The sequence below is a fragment of the Thermobia domestica genome, chromosome 11, assembly GCF_964235325.1.
Source record: "Thermobia domestica chromosome 11, izTheDome1.hap1.1, whole genome shotgun sequence".
NCBI lineage: Eukaryota > Metazoa > Arthropoda > Insecta > Zygentoma > Lepismatidae > Thermobia > Thermobia domestica.
Window position 1 is genome coordinate 83,602,820 of NC_137464.1, and position 19,123 is coordinate 83,621,942.

A 19,123-nucleotide genomic window follows, 5' to 3' on the forward strand; every position below is an offset into this window, starting at 1 on the left:
ACGGAAGCCATCTTGAAATCCGCCTTTTTGAATTAAGGTCAAGTTCTTTAAATGGGAATAGGGTAATATGATACATAATTTCGGGTTAGAATTTAATCAGGAAGACAATGGTGAAGGTAGTTTTGAGATACACCTATTCGGGGAAAAGTTACAGGCATTTAATTTTTCACTTACTACGTGTGAAAGATCATTACCTCCCCTTGTAACCCGCGTATTAATGCTAATAAGTGGATAAAAGCTTCGGTAATACGTATTATGCCTCGAGTTAAATGATAGGGTAAGGGTAACCTTGACGGTAGCCATATTGAAATCCGCCATTTTGAATTAAACTGAAGTATGAGAAATGAAAACCATAGCATGTGGCACCTCATTTTAATAGTAAATTTTCCCAAAAAGCCAATGGTATGCTCATTTCGGTTCTATAGTTAACCAATATGAATTTCGATCCATTATTCGACCCTTCAATCGGCAACCAGTAACGTCCATTATTCGATCCTTCAAATTGGCAACACTCCTAATTTTCACCGCATGTTTTAAGATTCCAACTGGCACTTCGCAATTGTTGTCATGGCTCATGTTTCCTAAAATTTATTGCATTTGTTAAGAGTTGTGATTTGTCAGTTCATGAATAGCGTTGGAATAAGCATCCAGCAAGCTTTTTGAATTTTGAAGACTTCCCATGTAATTATTTATTTCCTATACCTGTCCTTCAAAAACTCGTTTGCTGATATGAATCATCGCACAAAGAAAGAACTCCAACTTTGCATTCAGATATGCCGAAGATGTAGCTTGTATAGTAGATGAGACGAAAAATCAAATGATAATTCACTTCAAAAAGGAAAACGAAATATGATTGTTGTGTAAATCTAGGGTCTTTTGTTTTGCTTTATATTTATTGCTTTATTGTATATTTATTTTCTATGGAATTTTTTTTAGCTAGTCTAGCGATTGTTGTCGATGATCCATGTTTGTAAGATTTATAATCAGTATTGATCGGGAACTTAATTAATTTACACGCCTTTATAAACAAATTACCTGTTTTCATATTATGCTCATGCTACAAACAATGTTTTGGGAACAGTCATATTATGCCTCTTTGATATTTTCTATCATTGCTACTGTTCCTTTAAAGTTGTATTTATTAAAAATAATTTATTGTTTGTCGTTGGCGCAACCTGTATGCTACATTTCCTGATAATTTTGTGTTCGTATAACACCAATTTGTTATAATTTTATTTGTATTTCTTTATGTCACATAGGTCCGTAGGTTCTTCATGTATTCTCGTTTAAAATAAATAATTACATTGCAAATCTTCAAAATTCAGAAAGATTACTGGATGCTTTTGGGGAAAATTTGCTACTAAAATGAGGTGCCACATGCTATGGTTTTCATTTTCCATACTTCACTTTAATTCAAAATGGCGGATTTCAATATGGCTGCCGTCAAGGTTACCTTTACCTTATCACTTCACTTGAGGCATAATATGTATTACCGAAGCTTTTATCCACTTATTAGCATTAATACGCGGGTTACAAGGGGAGGTAAGGGACTTTCGCACGTAGTAAGTGAACAATTAAATGCCTTGTAACTTTTCCCCAAATGGGTGTATCTCAAAACTACCTTCACCATTGTCTTCCTGATTAAATTCTAGCCCGAAATTATGTATCATATTACCCTATTCCCATTTAAAAAACTTGATCTTAATTCAAAAAGGCGGATTTCAAGATGGCTTCCGTCAAGGTCATACCTACCATACAACTTCCCCCTAGACGTTATATGTATCTACATGTTGTACTTTCATTAACGTGCCGTTTACAAAGGTTAGTAAGGGACTTCTGCAGTAATCTCTAAAAACCACATCACAACTCTTAAAAATTATAAAAAAATAGAAAACATGCACCATGGCAAAAATTTCTGTCATCACAAATAATACATATATGTCCTCTATCAGCTAGAAAAATTTCATTGAAGTCGGAGCCGGACAATTGGGTGATGTCCCTTGTTAGAAACAGATTTAGTAAACCTCTGGTAAGGTTTGACACTTTGCTCCACTTTGCTAAACATATGTTTACGCCGCGTACTGGTAAAAACTTTTGACTTATTTATAATGTGAACTTGTCTCTTTTTTTCGATGTGTCTGTCTGTGATTATCAGTTTTTTTGTATACAAAATAGCGATCTAGAACTATCACATTTTGTACGCAGAGAAATCTACACCAGACCTAACCGAGTATGAAACCCTTCGAATCTGGGGAGTCGAGATTGGGGGAATGAAATGTATGCACATTTCTCGTGGTTTCCTAGAGCGCCTTGCATGTGTGCAACCAGTATTACATCACGGACGTGCAGGCTTACATGACAGCAGAGGATAAATCTCAGGCAATGAATGGCTGTGGAGAATTTTTTGAAGGACATTCTCCTTCCTCTCTCTTTTTATCTACGGAATTAAGACTGAGAACGACGGGTGTTTATAGCTAGTCTGGCATATTCCTGCATGCATATTTTGATAACGTGAATTTATAGAATCAATTGAAATAATTTTACATTTCGACTAAATTTTAACTTACATAGCATTTATGAACTAGAAGACAGCGTTTAATAATGTACAATGGAGCAAAATGTTCAAAATTCTAAAGGAATTAGGAATAAGTTATAAGAGACAAATAATAATACAGAGAACAGAATTCAAGTTTTGGAGTAGAAAAAGAAAAATGAGAAGCAGCAATTCGGAAGCGGGTCAAGCAAGGATGCTTATTGTCACAGTTTTGTTTAATCTGTACAATACACTGTAGAAGCAATAATAGAAATCAAGAAGAATCTCAGTCCAGGAATAAATATTCATTAACACAAAATACGCTTAAATTTGCGGACGATTATACTCTTTTCGCAGGTAGTGAGAAAAAAATTAGAGACGGGATTAGACAAAATACAACTGCTTAGCAGCAAATTCAACATGAAGATAAACAAGAGCAAAACAAAAGTTATGAGATAACGAGAAAATGATGATCAAAATAGGAGAGTACCTGATAGAAGAAGTACAGGAATTCTGTAACTTACGGTGTAAGATAAAAAAAAAAAAAAGTGAACTTGACTACTCGTGAAGCCTGGCCTCTACATACAACTGTGGTATGATTAGTGTCACGTGAGTGTCGTGTCACGTCTCATCTGGTATGTAACAGAAGAATTCAGTACAATTTGTGAAACTGCTTTCCGAATGAACACTTGGGATAACGTGAGCACTAACAATGCTGCCAAACTTAGAAACACACTAATAATGTTGCCAAACTTAGAAGCGCACTAACAATGCTGCCAAACTTAGAAGCGCACTAACAATGCTGCCAAACTTAGAAGCGCACTAACAATGTTGCCAAACTTAGAAGACATGAAGAACACAAAAACATCTTGAATTAAACGTTAACAATAATAATAGTGAAAATATAAAACAAAAACAAACAAAATGAAATTTAGCATCAATCGAACAGCACTATTCCCTCAGGAGATATTCTCTGTAATGGGCAAGAGACAATAGTGACGGCCGGATGGATGAAAGGCGTTCTGTTGGGTGGTGAAATCGGTAGATTTAGGTCAAGTTTCACGAATCCTTGTGATTAGTACTATGGCGGCATGATAACAAAGGGTGGTTACAGAGATATAACCCAGATGCATTGTTAACACTTAATTTTCGATTTCTGTTTAACTAATATAATATCCAAAGTTGATATAAGCCTATATAAGTAGATAGATGATATCGAATTGAACAAAATTATATGTTTCAGGGTAAATGTCCGATGTTTAGTTTTCTAGACAATCGAGATGGCGCTGAAACGTACGTCGTTCGTTGCCAATAATAATTTGCAATTTTTATTCTTTTGGAAAACATCCCGGCGGGAGCTCAAGTGGTTCGGATTCCGCGTTAATCAGTAGGTCCACGTCTCATATAGCCTCGCTGCTGAACGGGACGTTAAACTCAACTCAACTCAATTCTTTTGGAAAACATTGCTTATTGGAGAGAAACTCCTCTTTACTCGACTGGCGTTTAGTTATCCGGCTACTCCTCCGATGTGCCTGAACAGTACGTAACTAAATTTGAGATGGTGATTCGAGAATCCGCGCTGTGTCCTTAGGGGTCACATGTGCCAATTGGACATACCATTGAGGAATAATTACTAAAAAACTGGGTCTCCGAGATGACAGTTCTTTACACAATTTTGATACAGTGATTGGAGAAAGCATACTGAATCGTACGAGGCCACATGTCCAGATAGGTCATACCATTGAGGAATAATCACCAAAGAATGTGTAGCCCACAGACTTAGCATTGGAAAAGCATTTGGCGCGCGAATTCTCATTATAAACAATGGGAAATAGAATTTTCAGCATTACCTAGTAGAAATAGGACGAATTTCTTTTTATTTTGTTCTGCAAATATAATTTTTCAAAGCGAAGCGAACGAAACTTCTCTTTAATCGACTTAGTCATTCGTCTGACTGCATATCCTCGGAAATGCCTGAACCGATCCTAAGCAAATTTGACATGATGATCTGAGAGCGCACGCTGAGTGTCATTAGGGATCGCATGTCCCAATTGGACATACTATTGAGGAATAGTCACCGAAAAATGCGAATAATCAATAAACATTCATCACTTCGCTCCATATTTGTAATTATTGTATACCTAGTTTATTTATATAATGTATATGTAAAACAAATACGCTGTTAAGTAGCAGATTGTGTGTATTGTCGTTGTTTGTTCTCCTAACAATGACAAGATACTCCATACACTTATAGACGTACTACTTTTGTAAATAAACAGAGATAAGAGAAAATCGGACAGGTATCCAAAGCAAAATAATGGTTAATCTTACGTTATCAAGTAATTTAAAGACACGTACACAATAATAATAAGTTCGACAGTAAATTATCTTTCTCAGCAACTTAAGATTTATGGGGTAGGTAAACATATGGATAATATAGCCACCAGTGGCGAAGGGTGGTAGTTGTAAGAGGGTAGGCCCAATGTTCTACTACTACTAATAATAATAATAACGATAATAATAATAATAATAATAATAATAATAATAATAATAATAATAATAATAATAATAATAATAATAATAATAATAATAGTAGTAGTAGTAGTAAAATGAAACAATTTAGACATAAATATTTTACTACAGAAATACAAGAAGACGAATTGACATAAATTTAATGCAATTGTAGTTCATCGACAGCACTTATTCGATCCGGATCTCAATTTTCATAATGAAATTGACGTATGTGACTCATAGATGATCTTAATTCGCCATAATGCAATTTAATTGTTTTAATTGGCGTGATCTGGTGGGGGAGATGGACTATCACATTATCTGCGCTTCACAACAAATATACGTTGTTTAGTCTACATGTACTGAAACAAACTCTGCTTGTAAAATTTTGTCTTTAATTATATTGTTCAAAACACATGACAAGCATTCAATCAAGATATTTTGTGTGTCACTTACTTCTCCTTTAAAAAACAGAATCAGACTAAAATAATCAGACTTATATATATTGTACCAATGCATGCAGAACTCTCTTGCCCTCTGTTTGTTATATTTTCAAGACAGGCGTTAGTCTTCGTTCCTAAATAACACATAATTTTCCAAAAGACCACACACATAAAAGGTTCTTTAATCGGAATTATATTTCGTATATTCATATTCTCCACATACTGACATTTTCTCTCATTCACTTTTGCAAATGTAAGAAAAAATCACTCAAATCTCAAAAACACACACTCTTTCTAAGGAGCTCAACGAGTCTAATTTCGTACAGGTTTGCGTCAACGCAACAGAATAAAGGGGCATTAGTTTGCGATAATAGGCGTAGCGCCTTTAGAATTTCTTGTTCCAGTTTTTGCGTTGCGTTTGAGTCCGCAAAATTAAGCAAAGTTGGAACGGAATGGAGCCCACGTTATCTTGCTCTTTATTTGTTTGATATATCGAATCGAAATTGAAGGTCTCGAGAGAAATTAGTAGGTAGAAACGAAAGTCCATAAGCGCTGAGGCCGGTCTCTTTCGCAGGCTGGTGAAGAAAACGTCATTTCCAACACGTTCTCTCGCGGGATTTTCTGATTAGCTTGGTGGTAATTCTACTGTTGCCTGAGACACTGGTCGGTGAGCCTCCCAGCAGTGGTGCCAACCACGATTTCTTTATCGAACATTTTTTTCAACTTAGAAAAATCATGCATTCTATGCAAGGAAAATGAATTAATTATAAATGATAATTTCTGAAAGTAAATGGGTAGGCCGGGCCTCAGGGCCTCTTACCACCCTTCGCCACAGATAGCCACACACAAAAACAAATAAAGAGTTATGTGCATCGGACACCAGGGCATGGATTCGATGAACCGTATTTTGTTACACAGAATCCAGATTTCCAAACCCCAGGACGATCGATAGTATCAATTTTTTTTATGGGAGAAAAACTTTAGTGGTTCTGGATAGGGAATATACACGTGACACAATCATACAAAAAAAAGTTCTGTATAGCAGACCCCAGAGTATGGATTCGATGTATTTTGTTACACTAAATCCAAATTTAGAAACCCCAGAACGATTGACCGTGTCAATTTTGTTTTATGGGCGAAAACCTTCAACAGTTTTGGATAGGGAGGACACACGTTTTTCGCCCATAAAACAAAATTGACACGGCCAATCGTTCTGGGGTTTCAAAATTTGGATTTAGTGTAACAAAATACATCGAATCCATACTCTGGGGTCTGCTATACAGAACTTTTTTTTGTATGATTGTGTCACGTGTATATTCCCTATCCAGAACCACTAAAGTTTTTCGCCCATTAAAAAAAATGATACCATCGATCGTCCTGGGGTTTGGAAATCTGGATTCTTTGTAGCAAAATACGCCTAATCCATGCTCTGGGGTGCGGTGCACAGCACTTTCATGTGTGTGTGTGTGTGTGTGTATGTGTGTGTGGCTGGGGTTTCGAAATTTGGATTTAGGTAACAAATACATCGAATCCATACTCTGGGGTCTGCTATACAGAACTTTTCACGTAATTAAAAAAAAACGAAATAAAAATGCAATAATGTAACTGACATTCCATACTTCTACTAATAAAGATTTAAGCATACAGTATCTTAACATAAATAGGCTACATACCTGGTTCCACGCTGCCTTTGATAGTAGCAATGACATTAGTAATATTAACTCTCTTGTTTGCAGTTCTCACTTCAAGCCTTAGTTTCCAGTCGGGATTTGTAAATCCAGGTCCAATGGAGTACGAGACATTCAAGTTACCTATCCAGTCTTCGGGCGCAGGATTTTCCGTGGACATGTATCTACAAGAACAAAACCATTTATAATGAAAATTTACGGATATTTAAATTTATGTGTATGATAGCGATACAGAAGTATTATCCTATTATGGAATTCATATCGTGTATACTTCCTCTTCATGCAAAAGAAGTTATCCATAATGATTGTCAATTACAAAGCAAGTGAATGATAATGTTAGAACACGTGAATGTTAACACAGGCCAATAGTCCTAGCATGATTACCATTTCATGTTGCTTTTTCAACACCATGGGTCCCGCGTCGCGAGTAATACAGGCCGATTTAACACAAAGGCGGTGTTGAGAGGTGTTACGGAAATAGGTGAATAAAGAAAGGAACTCGGAAATGGGTACATCGTCATGGTGATTTTTCTACCTAGGTACTATATATACTGTACACACAGGGCTGTAGTCGAGAGTATACGGCGGCGTACCAGACACCCCCTGCTTAATCTTAGTCATTAGAGTGTACGTACCTTCTGTTGCTTCAAGGTGTATAGTACTTTTGTTTCCTTTATATTTATTTATTTAACTGAGTCATGACTCCAGTGAAAAAGTGATTATATAACTTTCTTTTCTATCCTATTTTTAACAACTGTTCAAGTATATCGATGATGCGAAAAATTCCATTTTTTCTGATTGCTCTGCGACTATAAAAGACAGAGAGGGAGGGGGAGAACATGAAAATATTATGCCAGCTTTATCGAAGTTCGTGTTGTTATGATCAGTCGAAAAGTATTCACATTTCCACACGACACCATTCCACAATTTTCTTAATTCTTTCTGTTGTGTCGGGCATGATTTTTCTGTTCCTCCTGGCAGTGAGTTGGTTGCTTCTGCATGTCTATACCTATCTATGTTACAATGGAACGGTTTATCTAAGAATTATCAAGAAAATAAAATAAAGTGCTTTTAGACTATAATACAGCCTTTATACTTTAATGTAAAATTATTAATACATACATCCATTTTACATGGTTTGTTTAAAAAATGCTCCTGTATTGTCATAGGTATCTTTCATGCCAATCATAGAATTTCACAAAACTGTGTATACCATGTGAAAATTTTGGAACTACAGAGCTGCATATATGGAGCTACAGAGCTGTATACATCATTTGTTGTCCGTTACATCCGAGCTACCATGGTGAATGAAAGCTATTGAGACACTAATATAAGACACTAATAAACAATTATATTATTTACCAATTTCAGCGATACCTTTCATTTACTAAGAACAATGCCTTAGCAAAGGTACTACAGCCTCCTCAAAATCTTGAATATCCAATAGATACACTTGTACTGTAATTTTAAGCGTCTACATTCCGTTCCAAGGACATCGTAACTATCAAGTAACTGATATTGAGAATTTGTATGATTTATTATTTTTATTATAGCAAAACTTCACGCGGTATATTTGACATTTATACCAAGTAACGAAAAACGTATTATATTTTCCGTGATATTTAACGAAAATAGCTTTGTAAATATATGAATTTACTAACAACATTTATATGAATAGAAGTACTGCTATCTGTTGTTCGTATATTCACTATATTTCTCTTCTTCGCCGACCATATTTCTTTCCTTCTAAATATTTATAAACAATTTATGCCATACTTTATTATTCCTCATAAGAATCATGTTTGTTTAATAAGAAAGAAAATGTTTTCTGTAAAGATAGTTTTTTTTTTGGCAATTGCTTATAAAACAACATTCAAGTTTTACTAAAATGATTTTTCATAATGTCAACTAGTTGATTTACCGACTATCATTTTAACATTTCACTCGAAACTGGGTTGAAGTAGAACCAGGCTTACTTCAGAGTATAACACAAGTCTGGTAACACTGAACCATTATGTTAAATTGATAGACGATTCATACAATGCTTTTCCATGGATCCATTACAGAAATCGTTTTTTCATACACAACTACTGGTTGATTGGAGGTATCTTTTAAGTAACGAACGTATGAGACACTACTTGGATTTTTATTCGAGGACGTATGCCTCACCGGGTATCGAACATGGCACCTCGCGCAAAGAATGTACAGCTATTAGCTACATGACCATTAAGAAACACTCATCAACACTAGAAATATGAGATTTTTCTTTTTCCTTTTAAAGAATACCATGTTATTCAGGAGGAATATAATTATACATAAATAATTAGTTAAAATATGCCTTCGTTATTGGAAGTCGAATTACCTGAGAATTTGTTCAGCGTCATGATAAGAAATCGGTTGCACAGGAATCTTTGGCACACTACTTTCTTCCTCGGATATTCTATAAGCATCATCTGAAACAAGAAAACAAATCAGATATCTCTGCTAGATTTTCATTTACAGACAAGTTAGAAATGTAAGAAACTCTTGCGGTATTTCATAATGGTCCATGCAATGTAGTCACGTATGTCTAATCCGTGCATGGCGCTACATATCAACTGTAATTCTTCAGCCTTTCTCCCTAGTTTAGCACGATGTACCGGGTTCGATGCCCGGTGGGAGAGCGAAGAATGCAATATAATAGTTCAGATTTCACTTTAAATTGTAGATCTAATACTATATAGTCTCCTTTAGCCAATACAATATTCTTCGGTGTTATTTTGAATTTAAGTCCTATTTTTTTAAAGGAATAAGCCATATAACACTTATTTAACCCTTGTACGTCCCTCGATTTTTGCATACACATAAGTTCCTCTGGGTCAAAATGGACCCATTCATTTTTTTATGTTTCAATTTGTAGTTTACACTACATTTGTACATGCAATAGTGTTGTGACTGTTTTGTGTCAAATATAACAAAAGATGGGTCAAATCTACTCTAGACAAGCGTCACTGGTGAGGGTGATGTTCTCGGCTCCCTATATTTTTTAAATACATGATATATGTTCCTGTCATCCTCAAATATTTAGAAATAATTGTACAATTGTTTTATTATTCACCGAAATTTAACATGCCAGAGACGCCCTTGCATCTAGAACACTAAAACATCACACAGAAACACACACACACACACACACACATATATATATATATATATATATATATATATATATATATATATATATATATATATATATATATATATATATATATATATATATATATATATATATATATATATATATAAATGTTCTGCTACAAGGAGGTTTTAGTTAGCTTAGGTCATGCATTCCTGTTAACTTTTATCGAAAACCCCTGAGAACAAAACCCACGCAAGTGGTTGTTTTTTTTTATGCTACTTGAAACATGTGAACACCCACTTTACTGATTTTGACATTGCTCACAAATCTGATTGAAATGTCTCTTACACATGAATTTGTTTCACAAACTGTATTTAATCGTACTTTTGTTGTCTGTTCCCTTTCACATGTGGCAATACCTCTTTTCCTCGGAACATCAGAGCTACTCGTCGTTTGATGAACACACTCCTCCTGTGTCTCTCTACGGAGCGATCGTACGATTTCTTGGGCTGCATTTGTTCTTAGCACATATTTGTTTGTTTGATGTAGTTTTTTTTTTTTTTTAGTTGAGTTTGACTTTAGTTTAGCGTCCCTTTCAACAGCGAGGTTATATGAGACGTGGACCTACTGATTAGCGTGGAATCCGAACCACATGAGCTCCCGCCAGGAATCGAACCCGGGTGTCTCACGCCAAAGGCGCGTACGCTAACCGCTTAGCAACGAGGGAAGTCTTGATGTAGTTTTCAATCACAGCTTTCCGAAGAATTTTCATCAGACAGGGAAGACAAAGACAAAGAATCCTGCACTGATAACGTTTCAGATGTCACTTCTTCATCGTCAGAAAAAGTAAGAAAATTTTGAATTCTTCTAGTGTCAAAGTAGTCATTTTAGACACCAAAATAGACTGTAATTAGTGCACAACGAGGAAACAAACAATACTACGAATAAAAACTAATCCAAAATGAACCTAAACAATGTTACCACTACAAGGTATCTGAAAAAAACCAAACAATTTCGCCAGTAATATACTGGAAGAAACTAAATTATTTTCGGACAGTGCAATAATAATAATAATAATAATAATAATAATAATAATAATAATAATAATAATAATAATAATAATAATAATAATAATAATAATAATAATAATAATTTTACATTGTTTTGTGGAGGTATTATCATCATAAATCCATTCAATAATGGTTTTTTAGTCACTTAAATATTTATTGAACTAATGGGTCTAAATGGACCCGAGGAACTTAGTTGTGGGTTTTTTTACTGTGACGTAACAGGATGGAGTTTTGAATCGAAATTTTTACAAAACACATATTTGGTAAAATAACCAAAAGTCACGAAGTATGATGATCACAGCTCACATAGTGTCCGAGATAATCAAGATGAAAAATCGCTTTGGGTCAAAATGGACCCGAGGGACGTATTAACACATCAAGACTATAGAATATCATTAAAAAATCCCTTGGATTATTATTTAGTATCTTTATTTATGTTGGAGATAATTAGGAACTATTTGAGAGTAACACAGCGAGACGAAAGAATGAAAAACAATATTATACAAATACCGGTACTTGCAAGGTAGTACTTAAACACATTCAAGAATATACATACTTACAATCATACGTTATAAATTTATCTCAGTAAAATATACTTTATTACACTATTAATATGTCACATTGAAAGTTCAATATTTTAAGTAGATTGAAGTCGAGTGATTTATGGAAATTTATCTATCAGAATTCTACTTGAAAATGTTGTGTAGATATTCACTGATTTTTTTTACTTATTAATGACCAAATGCTTTATGCAATAGAACAGTGCTTCTTTCATAGTCGGGGCCGCGGTGGCTCAGTGGTAGAGCGTTCACCTCTGGTGCATGGGGTCCCGGCTTCAAACCCTGCTCCCGCCAAGTGAACTTTGTGGTGGACAAACACAGTGTGCGTGGGTTTTCTCGGGGTTCTGTTTCCTCCCACTTTCTTCATTCCACCATTTCATTCATTTCTCATTATCACCGTCTCCTTTAGCCTAACCGGCATAATCGTGGGACGTAAAACTCAAAGATTTCATTTTTTTCTTTCATAATCGGGCAAAATTTAACTGATGTCTGTAGATGTGCACCGATTTCACTACCTTAACAACAACTACTATTACTAAGATGATAAATTATAATAATAGTATATTGAAAGACTTAAAATGAACTAGTTACAAGCAACCTACAGAATTTACAACTTATCACTAAGCTTATCACAATGCGCAACATGGGCAAGAGTTGCATAATGCTAACAAGAGGTGGTACATTAGCTTTAGGGGTGATCTAACGTTGTCACGGTGCAGTGAAATATGAAATTTAATATTTTTTCTTACGAATAATAATAATAATAATAATAATAATAATAATAATAATAATAATAATAATAATAATAATAATAATAATAATAATAATAATAAAACATCGTAAAAAAATACATGAAGAATCAGTGCTGATGCTAGAGGGGGAAAGAGAGCGGGCGTGTCCGATTGTCCTCCCCTCCAAACATGTTATATTGTGATGCAAGTCAAGTACAAAATATAGTTTTCCCTAAAAAAATATACGCCCTCCACCTGACCCTTATAGTAAGAGATTATCCAATTTATATTAGTAACATTCATCGGTATACATAAACCTACTTAAGTATTTTTTCTTATTTAAATACGATGTTCACAAAATCCTACATCTTAATTGATTAGAATAACTTTATATAGGGTGGTAACAGCCTGGAGGAGGCGATAGTAGACATGAAAATTAAGCAAAACAATGTTGAGTTGAGTTGATTTAGAGTTTAACGTCCCGTTCAGCAGCGAGGCTATATGACACGTGAATGAATTTGGATTGAAATAAGCAGCACCGTTCACGTGACAGAAGTTAAAAAGCTGCGAAGGTGCACTGAGAAAAAAAATTGTAGGTGGCATACTTAAAAAGATAGGTTACATGAGTAATTCCTGTAGTTTTTGGACTTAACGTACAGCAGATGTATAACTGAAAACGCATGTTTTATAATACTTTCTGTATAAGTGTTCCATCTATACGTACTTTCCGTATGAAACAATGTAGGTGGTCAGGATCTCACATACAAATGGACGTATATAACATATAGCTGACGAAGGTAACATAAGTATATGCATGTGATATACGGAAAACTGTTAGATGTCAGACATGCTGCAACGGCATGATGTAACATCTAAGGGCAGTGCCTATGTAGCATACGGATAACATATGCTCCGTACTGATTTCAATAGTAAGCAAGAGGATACCGTATATTTGTACAATATACCGCTGTCCGGAGAACGGATTTTTCTCAGTGTGCTGATATAATTGCTGATTGTCTAATGAATGCGGAAAAATATCAATGTCGGATCAAAAGATTACACAGAAAAGCGCATCCGACAACTACAATGACGCACAGGTGGGAGTGGAGCAGTCACCGCACAATGAGAATCCCTACAGACAGACGAATAATTCCCATCTGTGGGGATCCTCATTGTATTGCGCGGCTTCTGCTCTATAGCCATCTGTACGTCATTGTAGTTGTCGGATGTGATTTTCTGTGTAATCTGTTGATCCAACAGCGATATTTTTCTGAGTTTAGTAGATAATCACCAATTATGTCAACAACTTCACTGCTTTCTTAACGCCTCTCACATGAAAACAGTGCTGGTTTTGACTCATATTCATTAGACTGCCTATTATTCATATTATTCATTCGGCACTAATAGGCTATTAATCGTTTTCGATCATTTTTATATGTTTCTCAGTAACCTAGAGTGCTAGAGAGGTCTTACCCTCATTGGGGGCTGAACTTCGACTTAAACGGGATCGGAAGTGTCACGATTTATCTAAGCGACATCGAAAACTATGAATTCGACAATAATATAGCTTTTTTTTTAATCATTTTGTCAACCCCTCCCACTTTCCCTACGTGTGGCAGGGGAGTCTTACACTCACAGAAGCGTTTTCCAGACTCAAGATTATGTAAAATTACTACAGGCGTTCCAGAGTTATGCTGGAATCCCCATATATATATAATTAAAATATACCTGTGGAAGGATAATGAGGGGTCAAAGGATCGCCATTTGTTATTATTAGGGAACCACTTTGTACACCATGCTCTGGTAGAAAGACGTTGTTGGGGTAAACATCTTCGGGACCATTAGGAGCATAGTCCTGTGGGTCGGAAAATATTATCACACCGGCAGCACCTCTTGTTTCTGCCTGATGAACCTGCAAACAAACAAACAAACAAAAAAAAACTCAGCTTTTAAAAAGGATACTTATTTGTTCATAATCATACGGAATGCTAATTAATGAGTACAAATACAAGAGGATAAAATATAAATTCACTAAACACATGGATTTTCGCTAACGTATGCACAACATAATAAAATACAAATTCATTAAATATAGGGGTCTTCGCTAACGTGTTGGCTGCAATAAGCTTTCGTTTTTAAGTAACGGCAAGAACAAACATTTTCATTATGTTATAGAAACCACTAGCAAATGCTCCACGTGTTACTGCAAACAATATTTTGCATTCCCTCTTTTGCACTTTTCAGAGACTTCACCTGAATTCGAAGTATCGCACGAAATTCAAACCCTTCATATGGCAATTTTAGTGAACTACAACAAACCATTGTTCTTTCCTTCTAGATTATATCTCTATATCAATAAAACACTGAAACATAGTTCCTTAGTTATATATGTTACTGTGTTTAATTATTCTAAATGAAAAGTCCAAAAGCAAAATTTCATATCTGTAATCTTAAGGGACTCCAAAACTTATATATATATATATATATATATATATATATATATATATATATATATATATTTCAAAAAACGCTAAAACAGATGTTTCAAAAGAAAGTTCGAATACCAAATTTCATGCCTGTCTTTAAACTTAAGGGGCATTTTATATAATTAGAAATCCTATTTCATTCTCTTCTACGTCAAATTTCTAAAAATCCTTCCTTAGTGATATTTTACATCACAAATCCTATGTACTAACCAAACTTCCAAGTTTCTAACTTTAAGCACTTTGGCCTATACGTCGATTAGTTAGTTAGTAAGGACTTCTTTGATATAGAAATATTATAGAGATACTCTGTTATAGTTAGACGGTTAGCGTCAGGAAAGCAGGCAGGGAGCGCAGGCACGGAGGGGTGGATGTAAACTATTAGAAATTAGCGTTACTCACGGTCTGAGATGTTTTCCTCTTACAGTAAAGGTTAAGAAAATTCAATGTAATAAATCGGTAGCTTTAGCACTGTTAATTGCTTTCTACTCGTTTTTTTGAGAGTGAAATGGTCAACAACAAATATTCAATAGTCTATAAGCAGCACACACTATTCATATCTCTATCAACTAAACAGAATCGTTACGCGATCCGAATCTACCAATCAGCTACGAATAAGATGAAAACCCATCTTTACTACTACACTGAATTAGAAGTCAGGAATTAATCTATAATATTGGAGTTGATTGATTTAAATTTTATTACCCACTTCAGTACTGAGACTATATGAGACAAGATCTATTGCTTAAAAGTGGGATCTGAATTATTTTAGAGATCTGATAGATATCCAAAATCCAATAAACTGGAATAAACTTGATACTATTTATACATTTTTAATTTCAAATAATTACTTATATTTCGAGACTATTGAGAGGAGACCGAGACTGAAACGATAATTCGTCGACCGAGACGAGGCCGATACTGTATGCGGTCTTATCTCGTCTCGTCTCTATCCCATCCCTACTTCCAGAGGATTAGAACTAGATCGAACTAATCTTAAATATATTATTCAATATATAAGTTAAAGCACAGATTTACAGTAAAATACTACTACTACTACTACTACTACTACTACTACTACTACTACTACTACTACTACTACTACTAATAATAATAATAATAATAATAATAATAATAATAATAATAATAATAAACATTTAATGTTGAATTCTGGAATGAAACTTACAATGTTTCCTCTGAAAGTTCTTCCGTATCTGGCAAGGACTATCTTCCCTTCAACAGAAATTCCATTGGAATCCAAATATTGGAAATCTTCTGGTGCTCCGTTATGTGCGTAGATGGGATCCGCCTATGTATGGAAACAAAATAATAATTAATTAATAAAAATAAAGAAAGTAAGAAAAATAGTAAATGTATGTGCAAGTTTACTATAGACTAGAAAGATATTGTGTTTTTTTTTCCATTATTAAATATGAAAATAATTTACAACCAATAATCACAGAGCTAATTTTAATAAAAGTAGAACTTTTTTCTTCTTTTTTCTTTTTTTTTTTTTAAGCGTGAGTGACGTTACAAGTGAAGACGGCAAATATACCAAAACATTATTAGTGAGTATAAGATGAACGATTCAATTTCTTTCAGCTTCTTAATCGAAAGGTCTGGCTTGAATTCCACAGCCGACCATTCTCATTCTCCCTCAGTCTTACCAGTTAAACTCATACGATACATTTAAGCATATACGATATCCATTCGAAGATTTCCTTTTTCCTTCCGCTACTACAATTTTCATTATAAAAAGCGATTTCCAACCTGTAAATGGAGACAATTCAATTTCCTTTTCAAAATTCCCTGACTTTTCCAGTTTACATTGATTTTTCCCCCTCATTTTTCCTAACAATTCATTATCAATATATTTTGGTAAACAAATTTTTCAAACAGCTCTCCAGTCTAGTGGCTAGCATGAACGCCTTTAGCGTGAGACTCTCGGATTCGATTCAAGCCCGTATCTAGAGATAGCCAGCGGGCTGAGTTCAATGAAACCATCTTAAATCCCCTGAAATTTTCAGTTCCTTGTTGGTATGTATGAGTGAATGTTGGGTGGACTCAAGTTAGCTCTGCAAAAACACGATCTCAACCATCCTTTTTTTGGTGTTTTAGCCAGGAGCCTGCTTTGATTCTCGAAGGAAGAATCTTGAGAGTTGAAAGGATTACGGTGATTCGGAGTCCACCGTAAACTGTAGATCCACAACTCATACACCTTAGTGCTGAAAAGGGGAGCTAAATTTCAACCAGCCACATTTCGACAGACATATATTTGTGAAAATTTCTATCAGATGCAGATACTGTGCGTGTCAACTGTTCTGAACTAAACAATAAAGTCAAGTAACTACTCCTTTATTTCTAATTTCCAGGTATCAGGTATAAAGAAACAAATTTAAAAATAGAGAAAATTAAACTCGTTGAAAAATAATTTGGTTTATTAAGAATGAATTTCGCTATAACTTACTTCAACAGTGCCTGTCCCTGAATGACCATTGTATGGAACGGTTGCCAAAGGACTACTTTCCTCTTCAGAGTGGAGAGGCGGCTGTCGTGCTTCTGAGACGGAGACTTCTGCTCGGTTTTCGTCCAAAACCACTACCTAAACGAAAATCTAAGGTTGTAATCTTAAAGACAAACTAGAATATAGTGACACATTATGCAGTGAAAGATATTTTACTGAGATTTGGAAAGGATACTAAGCTATTCATTAATGAGTGATCTAGCAGAGAATATAAAGGAAAATGAAAATATTAAAAGCTCAAGTTTTAAGTTGTTATAATAATAATAATAATTCAGTTTGCTATTTACCCGATTTATCCTTGGTTTGTGTGTGTTCGCCCATTCGGGACATAAAGAATCTCAACCTCAAGACCTACTTGATGGATCACACACCAACGTTGACCAGAATGTAGTTGTAGAGAGTTAAAAAAATTGAAATGGCTTCGTTGAAGGTTATATTCAAATCGGACATGGTAGTAGTCAACCATTTCTGGTTTTAATGTTGATCAATGTAAAGCAAAAACGGTAATAGACAGAGAGAACAGATTTCTTGCAATCGATGAACGTCCCAAGAATACATTTCATCTCTATCTTTAACTCTCTACGAAAACCAGAAGTGATAGATATTCACTACGACTTCCAGTTTCAGTATTGGCATACATAGAACATTGCTATGAATAAATACAGAACTTATGGTAAAAATCGAAAATAAACCTGAAGCGACATTTTGAAGAATTCGAAATGATACTTTTATTGAAACTTTTTTTTTGAATTGTCCTTAATTCATTTATTCATTTATTGATTAAACAAGAGATGTTTCAAGCAGAACAATAGATTTAAGCAACTAGAACAATTTCTCTCTTTTCTGTCCGAGAAACCATGTCCAAGTAATAAAACTGTATGAGAATATTCAGTGGGAGCTCTTGAAGGACCGTTAAAATTGAAATGTTATCTCAACAAGTTAAGGGAAAATTGACTTAATGTCCTACAAATTCTCGTACACATCTATCTGAAGTTGCATAAATCTTTCTTTCCTTCCCTTAAGAACCGCCACACTGTATGGAATGATGGAATAACAACTACTATCTGTAACTAATTGAAAATTCTTTCGTTACACTTTGTGGATGAAATGTTCATTTCAACGTCTTACTCTTATGTGAGTAGATTAAAGGAAACAAATGCTAGTGCTAATAATAATAATAATAATAATAATAATAATAATAATAATAATAATAATAATAATAATAATAATAATAATAATAATAATAATAATAATAATAACTTAAACAGCGTCTGTGCCTGAGTGACCATTGTATGCAAGGCGAAACTGGCTCTCAGGAAAAGGCTCAAACCTAAGATTTTTTAAAGATAAGATATCTATCAGGAATTAGCGTTATTCACTGACTGACATACTTGGATGCTTGAATTAATTCTCGCTGTTGACGAAAGGAAGGCAGTAGTTGTGCTAGTACAGCATAGCAGAT

At 34.6% G+C, this 19,123-nt stretch overlaps 1 protein-coding gene across 1 annotated transcript in view; it reads right to left on the minus strand.

Moving 5' to 3' along the window:
• The window catches only part of LOC145663611 (N-acetylated-alpha-linked acidic dipeptidase 2-like), a 59,632-nt gene that overhangs the window by 31,746 nt on the left and 8,763 nt on the right, over positions 1-19,123 (minus strand). The window contains exons 4-8 of the mRNA XM_081729719.1: positions 17,605-17,739; positions 16,324-16,446; positions 14,383-14,566; positions 9,538-9,628; positions 7,161-7,339 (exon numbers count right to left, since the gene is read on the minus strand). Of these exons, the coding sequence (XP_081585845.1) occupies positions 7,161-7,339; positions 9,538-9,628; positions 14,383-14,566; positions 16,324-16,446; positions 17,605-17,739 (712 nt within the window). The remainder of the gene's footprint in view (positions 1-7,160; positions 7,340-9,537; positions 9,629-14,382; positions 14,567-16,323; positions 16,447-17,604; positions 17,740-19,123) is intronic.